The 19,499-nt window shown below is 37.9% G+C and overlaps 1 protein-coding gene across 1 annotated transcript in view; it reads left to right on the top strand.

The window, feature by feature from the left end:
* Window positions 1–19,499, top strand: part of CNTNAP5 (contactin associated protein family member 5) — an 811,336-nt gene that overhangs the window by 400,403 nt on the left and 391,434 nt on the right. Inside the window, exon 7 of the mRNA XM_080798228.1 lies at window positions 3,083–3,226. Coding sequence (XP_080654354.1) covers window positions 3,083–3,226 — 144 coding nt within the window. The remainder of the gene's footprint in view (window positions 1–3,082; window positions 3,227–19,499) is intronic.

Raw genomic sequence — 19,499 nt, 5'->3', positions numbered from 1 at the left:
CCCTCCTCTCAATTTTTCTGTGAACCTAAATCTCTCTAACAAATTTTATTTATTAAAAATAAGTAAAAATAACAAATTTTCAATTTAGTTTTTACTAAACTGTGGCAACAATTTAGAAAACAGAAAAGGATCTTTTTTAATGTAACTGAATCAAGTTGAAAATATTTGAATATTGCAACAGATCAACAAGGAAGATTTTATATAAGTTATCAAAGAAAGAATTTTAAAAATTTTTCTGAACTAAAATTCGTTAGTGTTTTAAGTTTCCGAGTATTCCCCAAGCTTTATGAGCCATCCTTAAATAGAATCAAAGATAAAACTCCCATAGTTGTTCTCAGAGATAAATCTAGACTTGATCTAAATACTTGACAAAAGAAGAAAATCAGAGCTCAAATTCAATTACTATTTAAAATATGAGCACATGTATTTCAGGGAAAATGGAGCACATGTGTGGTTCAATCAAAGAGAATCTATTAATTTAAGATCTGTTAATATAATTCAACCCACCAGGACTTTAAACAAAATACCCTGTATTCTCATTTGGATTTCTGAAAAAAACGATGGATAAAACAGCATTCAATTCTCAGTTCAAATAAACAAATAAGTAAGTAAATAAATTATGTATGTGTTAAATAGGAGTAGAAGGATATCTCTTTAATGTGATGTGGAGTCAGAATCAGTATTACGTACTCAGGAAATATACAAAAATACAATTTTTTTGCAAAGTTTTGTACTGTGATTATTTAATATCGTTTAAAAAGTTTTGTACAGGGGCACCTGGATGGCACAGAATGTTGAGTGTCCGACTCTTGGTTTTGGCTCAGGTTGCGAACTCAGGGCCCTGATCTCAAGGTGGTGGGATGGGGCCCTGCATAGGGCGTCGCCCGGAGCGAGGAGTCTGGTTAAATTTCTCTCTCCTTCTTCCTCTGTTCCTCCCTGTCTTGCGCTTTCTCTCTCTCTCTCTCGCTCACTCTTGCTCTCTCTAAAATAAATGAATCTTTAAAAAGTTTTGGACAGATTTTAGAAAATTTTTACAAAGACAATGGAGCAAGGAAAAAAATATATATGTTGACTTGGAAGAGGGTAAAGTGTTTTAAATATGGCTATGACTATCGCCTTTAAAAGTTCAATGATATTAACTAAAACATACATTATTTAATACAAAATTATCTGGATAGAGAAAACAAGGGGATATTTATGTAATTTATATGACATAATGTTTAATTAATGAAATAATTCATAAATAATTAATTTTTTGAGATGTATTTGACATATATTAATTTCAGGTATATAGCATAGTGACTCAATATGTGTATATATTGTGAAATGATCACCACAATAAGTCTTGTTAACATCCATCATCACACATAATTACAAATTTATTTTTTGTTTGATGAGAACTTTTTTAAGCTACTCTCTTAGCAACCCTCAAACATATAATACAATATTATTAACTATAGTACACCATGCTGTACACTACATTTATTTCATAACTGGAAGTTTGTACCTTTTGAGTTCCTCTTTACCCCTTTCCTCCACCCCCACCCCCTGTCTCTGGGAACCACCAATCTGTTCTCTCTATCTACGAGTTCATTTTTTTTTTAATTTTTTTTTTAAGATTCCATACAATAGCAAATTTTAAAAGCATGAAATTCAAAGGAATTAATTTAATGATGAGTATATCAACTAGGGTAAAAAACGATAACCTAATGACTGGTCTCACCAAAAACATTTGAAAATAGACAAAGACACTGTTCTTATATAGGAAGATGAAATACTTAAGAAATATCCATTCTTCTCCAAGTAGATGTGTCAATGGAAATAACAAATTCTTAATTAAAATTCCAATGGACTATCTGAGGTAAAACAATTCTAAAATTCAACCTTAAGATAAAATAGACAAAATACCGAATAATTCTCCTAACAGAATAAAGCAATGACAAGTGAAAGTAGACAGCAGGATTAATAACCCTTATCACACATTACAATTTTTCTATAATAGTGTGGAATTTTTGAGGAAAAATAAACATCTAGAACTAGCCCTGGGTATATGAGCAGCTATTCATATAAAACAAAGGCATTCTAGTTGGGAGGACACATCTTTCTGAGACACACTCAAGCATCAATATGGTTTAAATTCTTGCTGAAGATAACATTTCAAAACAATGAAGAAATTCTGGCTTACATGTTGAATCCTGTTGCGATAAACATGGTTATAGAAACTATCCTGTTTCTCTTGTATAATGGTAAGAATATTCACAACCAATCAAGTTTGTTCTTTAAATAGTATTAATATTACAAAAACAATTTGTATTATTTTACTGGAAGGAATGGTAGTAAAACAAAACAAAAAACCACAATGCGTATCTTGTGTTCTTCCCAAAACAACCACGATTAACAGTTCAGTGCATTTCCTCCAAGTCTATCTTGTATAAATAATTTTTTTGTTGTTGACATCATAACTTGATTTCTCAATCAACATTATGTTCATTTGCTGTTTTATCACACATATAAGCACCATTATTGACAACTAAGTAAGTTTCCATCATATTAATTCTTGATTATTTCCTTTAAAGAAATTGTATGGAATGTTTGGATTATTCCCTATCTTCCATCTTTACAGAAAATAATTTGGAAATAATCATGTACGTAGGATTATTTGGTATAACACAGACTTCTAAACTAGGTCTCTCTGTAGGTGAACAGAGGTATGTTATGTTTGTCCCTTGGCTTTCAATTGGCTATACTCTCTCAGATGTTTGCACAAGAGATAAATATAAAGTTGTTGATTTTTTTATTTCTCCCTCCTATAAATTATTGTTTTATTTAGTATTAAAAAGGTTCAGAAAGGAAGTGAAATAGTTTCATAAAATAAGCCCTTAAAAAGCAAGCAATTATAGTTATTTTTATGTGGGCTAATCAGTATCCTTTTAAATGTGCAATCAAGTGGCATCTATAATTATTTGAGCCACTTGGCTCACACATACAATTGAAACTACTAAAATTCACTCACTTACTTTTCTTTCCTACTCCTTCAGGGCTTATAACTAAGAGCTGATTTTTTTTCCCCCTCTTCATAAAGCTTAGTTTTGGAGGAATTCCAGTACCAGGCAAACCTGGGACCTTTTTAAAGAAAAACTTCCATGGATGTATTGAAAACCTTTACTACAATGGAATAAATATAATTGACCTGGCTAAAAGACGAAAGCATCAGATCTACACTGTGGTAAGTCAACACCTTTCTCAGCATGGTGGTTTCTAATACATTGGAGTAAGTCTTTTTCCCATCCCATCTCCTGAACTTCTTTATAATGTGTTTATATTATATTCTTTGAGGTCCTATCAGTCTCCCAGGTGAAAGTGGAGAGCAAGAGAAAAGGCAGGAACTGAGCCGGTGTGAACTGCGTTATCAGGAGGAACAATACATTAGAGGCACCTAGAGAATTCCATTTTCCTGGCTATCAGTTGTGTGCCAGCTGTGGGGAGTGTTGCAGCTTACCTTGTGTTAGCCTCAGTCCTTTATTATCTCTGGGAAATGCGACAGCAGAGCCACAGATTCTATAGCTTGTGAATTGCATATTTACCTCCTTATTATTTATATTAAAATATGGAATTTTGAACAAGAGGAGTTAAACTTTCTGTGTTTTTGAGATTTTCTTTGTAGCATTTATCATGCTGGCAAGTTATATCCTTTTCTAATTCATTAACATTTATCTTCCCCAATAGACTGAGAGCCAGGGCTGGCTTTTTTCTTTTTCACCACTGCATACCCAATACCTAGCAGAGTGCCTTGTACATAGTAGGTACTCAATAATGGTGTTGATACTTCCAATTATAATTGTGGACTTGTTCATTTCTCCTTCCAGTTCTATCTGCTTCACTTCATATATTCCATGTCTCTGTATTTTAGTATATACACAGGATTGCTGTCTTCCTTTTGTCATTTTTCAAGGTGTGTGCTGGTGACAAGTTCTTAGCTGTCCTTCAATCTATAATGTCTTGGTAGCTATTCCATTCTTGAAGGATATGTTCCCTGTATAGAAGACTCCGGTTTGATTGTTGTTTTCTTTCAGTTCTTGAAAAATATTGGACCACTTTCTTCTGGCTTCAATTTTTTTTCAGGACAAATCCACTATTACTAAAATATTTTGCCCCGTAGATAAGCTGTCATTTCTCTCTCAGTGCTTTCAAGATCTTTCCTTTGTCTTTTGTTTTCAGAAGTTTGACCATTATGTACTGAATGATATCTTTATGTTTATCCTGTTTGGATTTCATTCAGTTTCTTGAATGTGTGGGCTGTTGTCTTTCTCCAAACTCTGCAATTTATCTGAGTAATTTTTAGTCCTCTCTTTCTCTTCTCTTTTCTGAATTCCACAATAAAGAATGCTACATCTTTCATCATAATCCAAGTCCCTGACCCTTTGTTCATGTTTTCTTCTTGGTTACTTTTGTCTTTTGTTCAAATTGAGTAATTTCTATTGTAAGATGCTCAAGTTCACTCATTCTTTCCTTACTCTCTTCATTTGGTTATTGTGCATATCTGTTAATTATTTTTATTATTTTATTGTATTTTTCAGTTCCAAAACTTTCATTTCATTCTTTTTTACCTTTTCTATTTCCTTGCTAAGACTTTCTATTTTTTTGCTGGCTCATTCTATGTTCTTATTTGTCTCACATGTGTCATTGTTCCTTGCAGGATTTTTATTATAATTGCTGCTTAAAACTATTTGTCACATAATTCTAACATTATTTTTGTCATCTCAGTGTTGGCATCTATTGATTACCTTTTTAAATTCAATTTGAGGTCTTCCTGTTTCTTGCTATATAACAAGAAGATTTTTATTTTAACCTGAACACTTTAGGGATTATGCTATGATCAATCATAATAGCTATTCTCTATTAGCTGCCTTTCTCTGACACTATTCCAATAGCGGAGAGGGGATTTTACCTTATTTCTCCTAGGTGGCTGGGGATAGTATCCAGGTGTTCCACTCAGACTCCATTGACACCTAAGGGTACAGTGGAGAAGAATGAGAGCTCTGGCTCCCCATCAGCTCTTTAGTGATACCTCCAACTGGCTGGGATGTGTATGAGAACCTCATTACTGTTCTCCATGTGACTTCCATTGCCATCACAGTGTGTATGTGTGTGGGGATGTCTTTGTTATCACCAGACTGTGATGAAAGTCATGACTTAGCACTAAAACATCTCCAACACCATCCCTGCAGGAAGTGGGTGGGGTTGCTCACAACTGCTGAGTGGGGGTACACAGTCCAAGCTCTATCAAACATGTGGTTTCAACTGATACTACAGGGAGAAGCTTGCTACACTCTGACAAAGCTTAAAGTTCCTGCTCCCTACTCAGTCTTTTCTGACCCAGTTTTGGTCTGGGGTTTCAAAACATTGCTATACCATGGATGAATGGAAATAGGGTCAGAGTTCTTTGTATGGTGTTTGGTTGGCAGAGAACAGTTATTGTCTAAAGATATTCCTTCTTACTAAGCTATCTTTCTCCTGGGCCTTTGATCATAGAGAGCAGGCTTCTAATTGGGATTTACTTTTTACCTGGTCCAGTTGGTCTCTTCAGGTTGCTGACTTCTCAGCAACAACTCTAAGATGTATGAGACAAAAAGAAAATCTGGGGAATCCTTCACTGTTGTTTATTGGTTCTCAAGATCCTTAAGCATACTTTCTTTTCTCCACCATTCAGTCTTCTTAAGTTTGTTTTATACATGATGTCTAGCAGTTTTCAGTTGTACTTAGTGGGGGTAATAGAGAAAATTACACTACTCCATCTTCCCAGAAATGAAACTCCTTTTAACTGACACTCTTCCAAAGGCCATGACAAAAGTTGGCCACTGCATCATTTGACAGCCAAAATCTGATTCTCTTTGTAATCTGGTTAGCAGACTGTAGAAGATCTGTGGGACTTAAATGACCTTGATGTTTATTTTCCACCTTGATAAGCAGACCTTATAATGAATACTTAATTTCATGTGGGCATTTGAATTTTATATGGGTAAAGCATTTTTTAAAGTGGCCATTGGATTCCAGGGTGTAAGATAGACTTGCTTGAGGGGAATCATATGTGGGGTTAAATGTTGCAATTATTTTAAAAGGTAAGCACCAAATTTCTGACTCCTGTAGTTCTGAAGAGTAAGGATGGTGCTAAGAGAGGGTTAATCCTCTGACTCTGATTCTAGGAGATCCGTGATATTATTTACCCATCCCTGGCTCATGCTCAGGGGTCTTGACAATTATCTTATCCATGTGTACTTAGGTAGTCCATCTCCCAGTTGGCCTAATCACTAGAATCACTCATTCAGGAGACTTGAGCCATGTAAAATACACTCATGCCCATCCCATCCCCAATATTACTAACAAATATTTCATAGTATACCAGTGTCATTGAGTTCAGTCTGCCTGTTGGCAATAAGATCCCACGCTACTGGGAGTTTAGTTTAGAGTAATGACGTGAATGTCAACACATATGAAAGGCAGGACACCATTTGCCATTGTGCAAGGAGTTGGCAGAGTGTGTTGAAACACAAGGAGCTCATGATATTGTTTACTTCCACTGTTTATAAACAGGTTCAAAAGTATGCTAGCTTGAGCCTTCCATGTAAATAACTAAAATCCTCACGGCTATATTCAAAAAGGAAATATCCATACATATTATGTTTTATAAATATCTTTAATGATGACATATATTTTAAAAATGTGCTGGTTACACAGAACAAAAAAAAAAAAGAGAACATGGAGAAAAAATGAACTTCTGAATATTGGAAGCTTTTCATCTTTTTTCTGAGAGAATGATTAACCAAAACTTTAATAAGTGTTTTGTTGATTTTATACTACTCTAGCACTTACCAAGTTGCCTGAAACATTGCTAGCATACTTCATTCCTCAGAGTTTAATTGGTGGTATTGTTAATATGAAGCACAAAGATCCATTTAGCACTAATGTACTTGGGGAAAAAATAATCCCAAGAAAACTGTTTTACTTTGCAGGTAGACAACCTTTAGTTTTAACCTTCAAAACTTAAAGGAAAGAAAAAAAAGAAATGTATTTTTATTCCAAATTGCTTCCATCACCTTGCTTAAATGAGAATTCATATCACTACACACACACACACACACACACACACGCACACACACCTGTATATACCTAGTCTTTTTCCTTTAGGAATTCTGTGAGGGAAGGGAGAGTTTTCACTGTTAATTACAAGTAAAAACTGTTTTATTCTCCTACTCAGGCTTAAAGTGTTCCCCCAAAGACATAATATCAGCTACAAAATCAGCTTTGCTCCAAGTTACTAAGTCACTGCTGTGCTAAGTCAGGGTTTTTGAAAGGGATGGTGTTTGTGTCCTTTGCCAGTGTTCACAGACTCTCACAGTTATTGAGTCTTGGAAAGTTCAGAGTTTAGCAGGAGAGTTGAGGAATCAAAGAATCAGGTAGCAAGGGTATGATGACACCCATAAATTACAAAATGTGATTCAAGGCTCAAGGAAGCACCAGCGTTGGCCTCATCCAGTACAGACCTCTCTAGCAGCTGGCACTCAGGGAGCATCCCTATTGCAATTTGTCATTCCCTTCTGTGGGACCTGCCCACTCCCTGGAGATTTAACAGCTGTTCCATGGGGATAATTCAATTTAGTCTTTATGGCTCGATTTGACTACAAGACGATCCTCCACATCCTGAAATGCAGTAAAACTAACAGCTTAAAGTAGACATAAAAAATACCTCTCTATTCTTCCTCAAATCTTTCATCCTATGCTAATATAGCACCATATAATAAACAATCAGAAAGTAAATGGCCCATTGAAGTGTGTGTACAGTACCTGTAATGTGGATTATTATATACATAATATAAGAAATATATTGCCCTGCTAGTTTCCTGAAAATGATTAATTTCATACCTTCCACTTCACAAGAAATGCTGCTTTCTTTCAGCTCTGCTTTCTGAGGGTTGCATCCCCTCATCCAGAGGCAAGAAGAATAACGTGACTGGTTGTTGGCTGAGGTCTAACTTACTTCACTATAGGTCTTAAAACGATTTTTTTTTTTCATTTAGAGGAAGAGCTTAGTAGAAATGGTCTTGTTCCTTTACGTTTTCTCCAACAGAAGAGGGGGAAAAATGGCTAATAGCAGGACTATGGATATAGACTTGGCTTTTGAGCTAATTGACTGTATCAATTCACTTTTCTGCCTTTTTCTCCAAATAATTGAAATTAAGGAATTGAATGGGTGGTAGCCAAAATACTAAACACATAGAATGATACTCCCAGCCTCATGGCTGAAATCGATTAACGCAATCCCGAAATGCATTTTCACTCAGCTGATTGGGTAGCCTCTTGGTCTTCTCAAACCAACACCTGCGGTAACAGAATGGCTGAGAGAGCCGTTGCATTTCTAAACACATAGCTTTGTATTCTATGACCCCAACAAATGAAAAAGTAGATTGCAACAGCTTAGGTTCTACTTCCTGAATGTGAAGTTTAGTTTATTTCCAAACCGTATGGACCATGGAGTGGATTTTGAGTGAATATATCACAAACTTATTTACCTAATTCATTTGAGGAAATTGAATGACCGTCTCCAGTCCGATTTTATCAAATGATGGGCTCCATTGAAATAAAGAATGTAAAAAAGGTGTTGCCCAGTGGACTTGAGTGTAATAGGCATACAGATAGGTAAAATAAGCAGGCTTCTGTGAGGTTTATTGTCTCTTGTTTACATCTGCTGCCACAATACTCAGTGCAGAGTGGTTGTTTATTTCTTGTAGCTCTGAAGCCAAGAAAATACACTCAGAGATAAGTATAAGGGTGCACATGAGATCACACACACACTCACGTAGTATATGCACACACACGCACATGCGCACACACACAGTGGCAGCAACCTTTGTCTTACCTGTCTGTGACCCAGAAGTTCATGAAAATTGCTCAGAGAAAAGTCCCTGGTGTCTAGTGAAGCCTATAATCTCTTCAGTTTGTCCCCAGGATTATGTTTCATCTCTGTGAGTATGCTCTGTGATAAATGATACTTTTCCTTGATGGAAGGAATCACTTGAAAAAGCAACTAACATATGTCTTCTCTCTCCACATTCCTACTGTCATCCACTATCATTTGACCAGTCTGACATTCACACCACCTGCTTCTCTGTTGTATGCTCCTCATAACCTGGAAAAAAAATTCTAAATTATTAGCTTCCAGAAAATTTGCTTCCTTTCTTTTGGTGAACACGTTAAAATTAGTTTCAAGATTGTATGAGGAATAATGTAATGTAAAGTTAAAAAAAAATAAACTAACAGTAGAGTGGTCATCCTCTCTGAAAATCATTCTACCTTAAATCAATGTTATGACTTGTTTTTCTAAGATGGCCGATTTCATAGCTCATCTAGTAAAATCATTACTTGAAGCTATTAAACAAAATGTCTTTTAAAATGTTAAAATTGTATGTTTTCTATATATTTTTGATGAATATTTGGAATAGACAAAATAAAACACAAAACCAGCCAGAGAACAAATCATTGTTCTCATCTGTATGTATTTCATTTTTCATGCTTTAAATATATATTTTATATAACATAAACCATATTTTATTGACATTTTTTATCTTGCTTAATATTTTATCTTGTTTAATATTTTAATATTAAATTAATATGATTAAATTAAATTAATTAAATTAATATTAAAATATGTTTTACATTGCTAATTTTTTTAAAAGATTTTGTTTATTTACTTGAGAGAGGAGAGAGAGAGAGAGAGAGAGACAGTGAACATGCATGGGGGTCAGGTGGGGAAGCAGAGGGAGAAGCAGGCTCCCCTCTGAGCAAGGAGCCTGATGCAGGGCTCCACCTCAGGACCGCAGGATCATGACCTGAACTGAAAGAAGCCGCTTAACTGACTGAACACCCCAGGTGCTTCATTGTTAAAATTTTTATTAAAATTTTTTAATCTTTTTATATAAAACATAATTTAAGCATTAACTCAATTCAGCAGAGTGTCTTAAAGATTCTACAGTGGTTACAGGCTCCTGGGTGGCTCAGGTGGCTACGTGTCAGACTCTTGATTTTGGCTCAGTCATGATCTCAAGGTCGAGTCCCTCATTGGGTTCCACACTCAGTGCAGAGTCTGCTTGTCCATTTCCCTCTGCTCCTGCCCCCTGCTCTGTCTTCTAATACATTTTTTAAAAATCTTTAAAGATTCTACTGTGCTCAAATTTTGAGTGCCTTGAATTTTTACTGCCAAAAATAATGTGGAGATTGCAAACATAATGAAAAGGTAATCTTCTAAAATTCAGAATAGATAACCAGGAGTGAAGATTATTGGATGAATAATTATGGACTTTTGACTCAATTGTTTATAGTCTGTACCAGATTCCCTACATACACACAGTGTGTAGAAGCACCTGCTTCTCCTGCTAGTGCCACCTCATACTTTCCCTTCATTTGAATATTCAAATGCCTTTTAAAAGAGTGGGGTTAATTTGCAACAACTTGGATAGACATAGAGGGTAAGTCAAGTAAGTCAGTCAGAGAAAAACCAGTATCTCATGATTTCAGTCATGTAGAATCTAAGAAACAAAACAAAGGAAAAAAAGAGGCAAACAAACAAAAGCAGTCTTTTTTTAGGAAAATATTTTATTTATTTATTTAACAGAGAAAGAGAGAGAGAGAGCACAAGCAGACAGAGCAGCAGGCAGAGGGTGAAGGCAGAAGCAGACTCCCCACTGCGCAGGGAGCCTGATTCAGGGCTTTGGTCCTAGGACCCTGGGAGCAAGACCCATGCCAAAGGCAGATGTGTAACTAGCTGAACCACCCAAGTCCCCCAAAACAGATTCTTAAATACAGAGGACAAACTGGTGTTTGCCAGAGGGGAGGTGGATGGGGAGATGGATGAAATACCTAAAGGGGATCAAGAATACATTTAAATTGATGAGCACTGAGAAATGTCTAGAATTGTAGAATCATTAGATCAGACACCTGAAACTAACGTAACGTGGTATGTTAGTTATACCTCGGTATAAAAATAAAAAAATAATGAAAAGAAAAAGAACAGGTCTAAAAGATACTTGAAATCAACTCAGGTTCTTTTCTTCTGCAAAACTTCCAGCTAATAACCTGAGGGTGTTTTTTATGCTCATGTTTCCCCCAATAATACCAGCAATGATAGTCCCTTCATTTGAAGATATCTTGTTTCAGAGCGCTGTCTTGTAGATAATCACGATGCCACAAATCACGATGCTAATATCAGAGGAGAGTAAAGGAAAGGGGCAGATGGATCTGTGGTTGTGTTCACTCCTTTGTCCCTGAAACCTTTGTGAGAGGCAGACAGGCGCACACATTGTTATCCACACTTTATACTGAAAGATGCTTTATGCCCAGGATCCAGGGAAGTCAATGATATATAGTCAGCGGCTGTGTCATTCACAGTCTTCTATCTCTTCTTTTGGAAAACACAACACCATCAGCTTTTATTCATTTTTATTATACATCTATTTTTTTTCCTAGGGCCTTGAATGACTTTCACACTAAAGTGGGGGGGGAAAAATACAAGGCTGGGCAGCTTTGTGATAGCACTGTTTACCTGGGATTTGAAGACCAATGAGGTGTTTCAGAAATGGTCTCATGTAGTTTGCTAATCGCCAAATAAATCTCCCTGGCGCATCCCTTGCAATGTATGAGCGTTGGGGCAGAATCCTTGCCTTCATCCCCAGAATGAGAGATAGCAGCAGAGGCAATGCCTGGGAAGAGCTGAACTCCCTTACAATCATGTGGCTGTGATCTTGGCTGGAACTCCTCACTGGCTTCGCGGCTCTCAGCATGTCCAGTTGCCAGCATCTGGCTGTCAGGCTCTACCTTCTGCATTTAAGGATGTGGCAAAGAGTCTTCATTGGGATTTTTTGTCTCCTTCAGCCTTTTGCACCCAGTGGCTCTTGTATTTTGTGATGGAAATTTCTGTGCTTGGGTTTTGAATCTTTCATGATCAGCTCCTCCAATATCTAGAAGTTTATTTCCCCCACTTTCGTGTCATTGCTTCTTTTCTAGCCAGGCCTAGATGGTTCTGTGCTTCTGGAATTCACTATATGCATACGCACATCTAAGCCTTTTCATTCCATGTTGCTCCTGCACTGAGCTGCTTTTCTCCCTTGGCTCTTCCCTGACCTAGCCCCAAACCATTCATCCTTCTCTAAACTCGCAAGTAGGTTAACCTTCTGAATCAGGATGAGACTCAACATATTCAATGACTTCTTGAGGTGGAGCAGAGTACTGAAGCCCGCAGGCTGTGCCAACCATGGACCCTTGAGTTGCTGCCTTATGCAGAGGCCCAGAGAGAACTGGCAGTCAGGTAAACAGCACTAGGTTCAGGAAGCCCCTTAGGATCTTTGGGGCTGTAGTTTTATAGCAAATAATTAGGGAGTTTCAAAACCTTCAAAATGGAACCTCCCTAGAGTATACCAGTATGAACCCACTGCATTCCTACCCTGCCTATGTCAACCCCAGTGGATTGTCTGTGGCTCTCTGGAGCACAGTGCTATGGAGAATCATGGCTCCAGGTCCTGCCTGCATAGAAGAAGCTGCTATGACCCATAGACAGAATCCACCTTGGGTTTGGGATTCACGCAGTGTCAGATGTGCTGTGCCTGCTAGCCTTGTTTGGCCATTCCAGATCCCACCTTTGCCTCAGAGCACCTTTCATCACTCAGCTCCATTATGCTTTCTTTGTTGTGACACTCACACTTCTATTACATGACATAACTTAGCATTTGATTCATCATCATCACCTCAATACATAATTTATAGAGTATCTACTGTGCTCATAGCAAATGATCCTTGCCTTCAATGGATGGGAAACTTTAAGCCTCTTTCTGCCCCAGCATCCACATCCTTGGCATTGCATCACCATTTCAGGACTCAAAATTAAGAGCTGATGGACATACTTTGCCTATCTCCTTATAATGTGCTTTCTATTCTCCTGGTCACCATTTTTTTTTAAAAGATATTATTTATTTATTTGACAGACAGAGACCTCAAGTAGGTGGAGAGGCAGGCAGAGAGAGACAGAGAGGAGGAAGCAGTGTCCCCACTGAGAAGAGAGCCCGATGAGGGGCTCGATCCCAGGACCCCGAGATCACGACCTGAGCCGAAGGCAGAAATTTAACCCACTGAGCCACCCAGGCGCCCCATATCCTGGTCACCATTTTGATGGCCACCCCTCCTCACCTCTTCTCACTTGCCTTAATAGTTTGACATATATATTTTTTTGTTTGTTTGTTTGTTTGTTTTTAAAGATTTTATTTATATATTTGTCATAGAGAGAGAGTGAGCACAGGCAGACAGAGAGGCAGAGGGAGAAGCAGGCTCTCTGTGGAGCAAGGAGCCCGATGTGGGACTCGATCCCAGGACGCTGGGATCATGACCTGAGCCGAAGGCAGCAGCTTAACCAACTGAGCCACCCAGGCGTCCCATGACATATACTTTTTATTCATTTTGGTATCTTGATTACTCTCAATGATTCCATTTGGTTTGATAGCTTCTTGCTTTCTTACTTTGACTATAGCCCTGCCCTCCCAACTGTGCTCCTGAACACCATTTCCCCAGCCACTGAAAACTACTGGCAGGATGCAAAATACGTTACAAGAATTAAGGAGGAGAAATCACAAGTATTCAGGAAATACTTCATGAATGTGCAGGAACTTGATGTAGGTTTTGAAGAAAGACGTCTCTTTGGACAATTCCAATGTAATAGGACAATTCCAAGGTAATTTGAGCAGGGGCATGGAAACTCAAAATGAGGACATAGTATTTCTGGGAAACAAAAATAAACATAACTTTTGGTGCCACTCATCACGTTGAAATGTACATAATGGAGGCACTATGTGCTGAAGAAGAGTATAATCTTTGAAGGCAGTAAGATTAATTCCCACCATCAACACATAATAGCTCAGAAGATGGACAAAATTACCTGACCTCTTCATGTTTCAGGGTCATTATCTTCAAGGTAGAACTAATAAACATCTGCTTTATAGATTGGTGACTCCTGGGATATTATAGGCACTGAATCACTAATAGTTAATGATAGTGTTATAATTATTTTTATTGTCCCATTTTGCTCACCATTTCTCATTGTATGTTCCCAATGAAGACCATACTCCTATGACTATGTCTATCCTGTTGTGTAAATGGCCTTCTGCAAGAACAACTCTAAATGTTTTAGGTCAGTAATTATAAATATCTTAGAAGCCACATATCCCTTGAAGAATAGAATGAAAATTATGAAAACATTTTATTTTGTGTAACATTTTTGGAGCACTAGATACCCCTGAAGTCCATCTATGGACAGTAAGTTAAGAGCTCCAGAATACATTTTAAATTACAAAAATAGTGGATAAATTCCTAATGATCTTTATAAATTCCTAATAATCTTAATATAAATTCTCCTTGTTGAATCATCAGGGCCTCAATGAGCAGGGACGTGATGTTGAATCCCTTGTGGGACAGGTGGACGGGTTTCGTAGAAGCTCTTCACTTTGTGCCACAAGATTTAAAAGACATCTCTGTCCAGGTCCAGGTTGTTTGAAAAGGAAAAATTTTATTATATATATGTTTTAAAAATATATTGGCAAGTAGAGGGTAGTTAACTGCTAAAATGGGTAAAAGAGGACTTAATGGTCCAGAATGAGCCCTTAGAAAAAATCAGGTACTTTCTCTAGGCTGCTGAAAAATAGTGAAGGAACTAGATATAAGGAAAGCTCCCCCTGCCTTCCTCTCAGGCTGAGATTCACACCTGGTCCAAGTGGGTGGTTGGGACCATGCAGTCTGCCAACAGCAACAAAGCTTGCCAGCCAGCACAGGTCTAAGCTGCCTGTGGGAGCTGCTACCAGTGGAGAAAGTGCGAGCTGAGGGCGCAGCTGGAGCTCAAGCATGCAGAATTAGTGGGTTCCCCAATGACCATCAATGATGGAGGACAGGAACCCAGTAGAGAAGTCAGCCAAATGGTATGTCCTTGCAGTGGCTCTCTCGTGCCCTCTACTGGCAAATCCGAGCATTTGGGCGGGAAATGTTTTCAGGGTCCAATCTCAGCGTCAAAACCGGGAGAAGAAGGGCTTTGGAGCTGAAACTCAGAAATGGGTAACTGACACAATCTCTAATCTCTTTTCTTCCTTTTAAATTGTGGGTTAAAAACCAAAAGGCACAGGACATCTGGAAGAGAGGGTAAGGAAGACAAAGGGAAGCCCGTGCGTGTTCATGGTTTAACATCACCTGCGCGTAGACTTGGGTGATCATAGCATGCCTCACGGGTCTATGAGCACAAACTCTAAATACAGGTACAGGCTCTTGTGAATAGGGAAGTATTAATTTATTTCATTTTGTCATTATCTATTTCCTCAATAGAAAATAACGAAACTACACGTACCTTTTATAGGTCCATGTAATTTACTATATGAAAAAGTATTTTTCATACTTTTGACATGTGCCATAGGCAGACCTGCATTTGGATCACCCAAACAATGTACCCCTCTGATAAGGATTTGCTATGCCACAGTTCTCCTAAAACTTATTCCTATATTTTACCTAAAGGTTTTCTCATGCAACTCACTGCCCTCCTTTGAAATAGTTGTATTTCTTTGCCATTTCTTTCCACCATTTTCTCTAATATCCTAGTTTGGCTCATCTTTCTATTCCTAAGTCAGCCCATGGGGTTATCCAAGGTGGTCAGTTATTACATCAATTTCCTCCCTGACAATAAGTTCCAAAATTTACCTTGCTTTTGCCAAGGAAACAAGCCCTTTGAAGGACATTCATATTTGTCATTTGTCCCTATTGCATCAATACAGTCCAGTCGCTGAATAAAAGTCTTCTCTTTTAAAAATAATAAGTATAATTTAAAAATAATTTAAAAATTTAATGATTGAATAGAACTTTAAGAAAGGTACTCTGAGGTCAAGAATATGGCTAAGTGGACACATTTAGCCTGTACAAGCCACAGTTGATATGTCTGATAGAAATGTGGTGTCTGAATAGATTTGGGGCTGAGGGCATGCCCTAAAATCCACCATTTACCTCAGTTTTGGATGATGCATTGTGGAAACTTCTAAGCACAGTATGATTTTGTGGAGTGCTGCAAGAACACAGCTAAGAATCAGACCCTGAGGATGGAGCATTCAGTGCTAATTTCTCAAGGTGAATGGAAGGTCGGGCAGCCCCAGAAGATACTTAGTTTTATAGGCTGAGGTTTTGGTGAATGCTCATCATTCTGTATTCATGGGCAAATACAATACCCCATATTGAATCAGTAGTCCTCGATTCCTCCAGGACACTAGAAAGCACATGAATTTTACCAGACTTTTGACGTTTAACAGTGTCATGACTGGCAAAAACCATTAAGACAATCTAAGCATCTTGGCTTTTTTGTTTTGTTTTGTTTTGTCTTTTTTTTCATGTTTTTACTCACAAAATCAAGTGTTTGTAACCAGGGCATGTTTTAAATTTCAGTGCTTTGTGATCGATATCCCTACAACACTTTTTAAGAAATAGTGGGTCCCCATGTTTATAAATGTGTGAGATAATTAAAGCTGATACTGCTCTGGGAAAGCACAAGAATCATCCTCCCACCAATATAATTAAATAAACAGCATATGGACCAATAAGTGTATTAAAAATGATATGTATTCCCACTTTTCACAAGAGAATTCATGTTTACAGATTATAGGAAATTTGGGAAACACAAAAAAGTAGAAAGAAAGAAAAAATCACCTGCATTCCCATCAGACAAAGTCAACTATAAATGCTGTGTCAATGTAGATTTTCCAGTTTTCTTTTTTCCTTTTTTTTTTTTTTTTAGATTTTATTTATTTATTTGACAGATAGAGATCACAAGTAGGCAGAGAGTCAGGCAGAGAGAGAGAGGAGGAAACAGGCTTCCCACTGAGCAGAGAGCCCGATGCGGGGCTTGATCCCAGGAACCTGAGATCATGACCCGAGCTGAAGGCAGAGGCTTTAATCCACTGAGCCACCCAGGTGCCCCCCAGTTTTCTTTTTCAAAAAGAATATTCTCTCGTGTAACTTTTTTTCCCTTCTTATCAGCATAGTCTGTAATGAAAATAGTAACATATTGAGCATTTAGTATATGCCAGATACTCTGTCAACTGATTTTCATATTAATTTATTTCCATCCTTGATTTCACCCTATGAAAGGACAAATATTTGTGGTTTCATTTTGAAGTTGAGAAACATGAGTGTAATGCTATTAAAGCCAGTCGCCCAAGATACATAGTAAGTGTCTATCCCTGGCTTTTTTTTATGCCAAAGCCATGTTCATCTGCTATGATATGCTTTATGAACATTTTGTGTCCTTCTCTAATCACAGAATTTCTGAATTTTAGCTAAAGTAACAGTACAACGGAAAAATGGTGATCAACAAATGTTGAATAAGTGAATAGCTAGCTTGCTTGCTTGCTTTTTCTTTCTTTCTTTCTTTCTTTCTTTCTTTCTTTCTTTCTTTCTTTCTTTCTTTCTTTCTTTCTTTTAATAGGAGGAGACAGCACTAATTTGAATTCCCAGCAAGGAAACTAGCATACTACAGATAGTTTGTACTTAAAAAATATTTACTTAATCTTGTGTTGGAATGATTATACCAAGACAAACTTGCAGCATCTGATTAGCAGTGAGAATGCCTCCTTATTTAACACTGGAGAGTAGAAGCATCTTCTGAAGGGCGGCTATTCCTCTCTAAACCTGGTGATCATCACATATAAGTAAAAGATCCTTGATACCACCTAACTTTTAGCCATCTGAGACAGAGAATGAGAAGATCATCTCCAGTGGGTACGTAAATGGCTCCGTCAGTTAAGAGTATGTCTTTGGCTTATGTCATGATCTCAAGGTTTTGGGACTAAGCCGCACATCAGATTCCCTGCTTCTCCCTCTCCTTCTGCACGTGCTCTCTCTCTCTCTCCTCTCCTCAAGTAAATAAATAAATAAATCTTGAAAAAAAAATATGATCTTCAGGACCTCTACCCCCACTAATGATTTCTATGTCCCTGATGCAGAAGTAGTTCTGGCCTACAGAGAAACCACTGTATGAGTCAGGAGTTGTGGCTTCTCCATCCAGGATGGTTACTATGTAATTGGATAAACTTCGTGATTAACTTAATTTGGCACTGTGACTGAGAAACATTCTTTAGAACATCTAAAATCCCTTTCAGGGCCACCTGGGTGGCTCAGTCAGTTAAGTGCCTACCTTTGGTTCAGGTCATGATCTCTGGGTCCTGGGATGGAGCCCTGTTTTGGGCTCCCTGCTCTGCATCTCCCTCTTCCTCTGCCTGCTGCTCTGCCTACTTGTACCTGTGCTTTTTCTCTCTCTCTCCCTGTCAAATAAATAAATAAAACCTTTAAAACGTTGTCTGAAATACCTTTCAACACAAACCTTTCATTAAGGAGAATTATTTAAATGGCCTCTATCGTTGTATTAGTTTATAAGATCTTACATATCAAACTACCACAGACCAGCTTGGTTCAAACAATAGAAATGTACATTCTTATAGTTCTGGAGAGTAGAATTCTGAGATCAGGGTATTGGGAGGTTTGGTTTCTCCTGAGGCCTCTCTCCTTGGTTTACACATGGGCATCTTCTGCCTAGGTCCTTAACTGGCCTCTCATTTGTGTCTCCATACAGCTGATTTTTCTGTGTCCAGTTTTCCTCTTCTTGTACAGACACCAGTTAGATTGGATTAGAGGTCACCCTAATGACCTCATTTAACTTCATCCCCTCTTTATAGGTCTCATCTCCAAATACTATCCCATTCTGAAGTGCTGGGGGTTAGAGTAACAACATATGGATTCTGGGGAAACACAATTCAGATCATAACAGTCACTTAAAGTTCTATTATCTGAAGACCACAGAAGTATTTGTATTAGTTATCTATAGCCTCCCCTACCCTCTCAACAAAATATTAACATAGAGACTAGAAGCCCCAGGAAGTAGTTAGAGACTCAGACTATTTCACCTTTCAAGGAAACCATTCTTACCCTGTGGCTTCTATCCTAAGAGTCCCAGCAAGCTTCTGGAACTTGAGGTATCATATCTACATGCAAAGCTTCAGTGGGGGAGGGGGGGGGCAAAAGGAGTATTCCTGCCAGCTAAGTCAGCACCTCTTTAGGCTTCCAGGAAGTCCCAACCAATGCTTACAATGCTTCCGCCCTGCCATGCCTCATAAACCAGACTAAGTTACCTGAGCATACAGATCTGCAGGGGGACTGGGGACATGTAGCCACCCACTTGAACATAGTGCTACCTCAAATAAATTGGAGTTCCACTACGAGAAAGGCAAGGAGAATGGATTTTCAGTAAGTAAGCTAGGGATCTTTACCCAAGTCTCTTTGAACAATAAAGGTCAATATATGAGAATTCTCATGTAAAAAGTGTTACAGTTTTTACTTTGGTGTCAAGGTCTACCATCACTATTATAAGGACACTTTGGACTTGTGCA

Source organism: Martes martes (genome assembly GCF_963455335.1).
Source record: "Martes martes genome assembly, chromosome: 3".
Taxonomy (NCBI): Eukaryota; Metazoa; Chordata; class Mammalia; order Carnivora; family Mustelidae; genus Martes; species Martes martes.
This window is presented reverse-complemented; position numbering and strand designations above follow the sequence as displayed.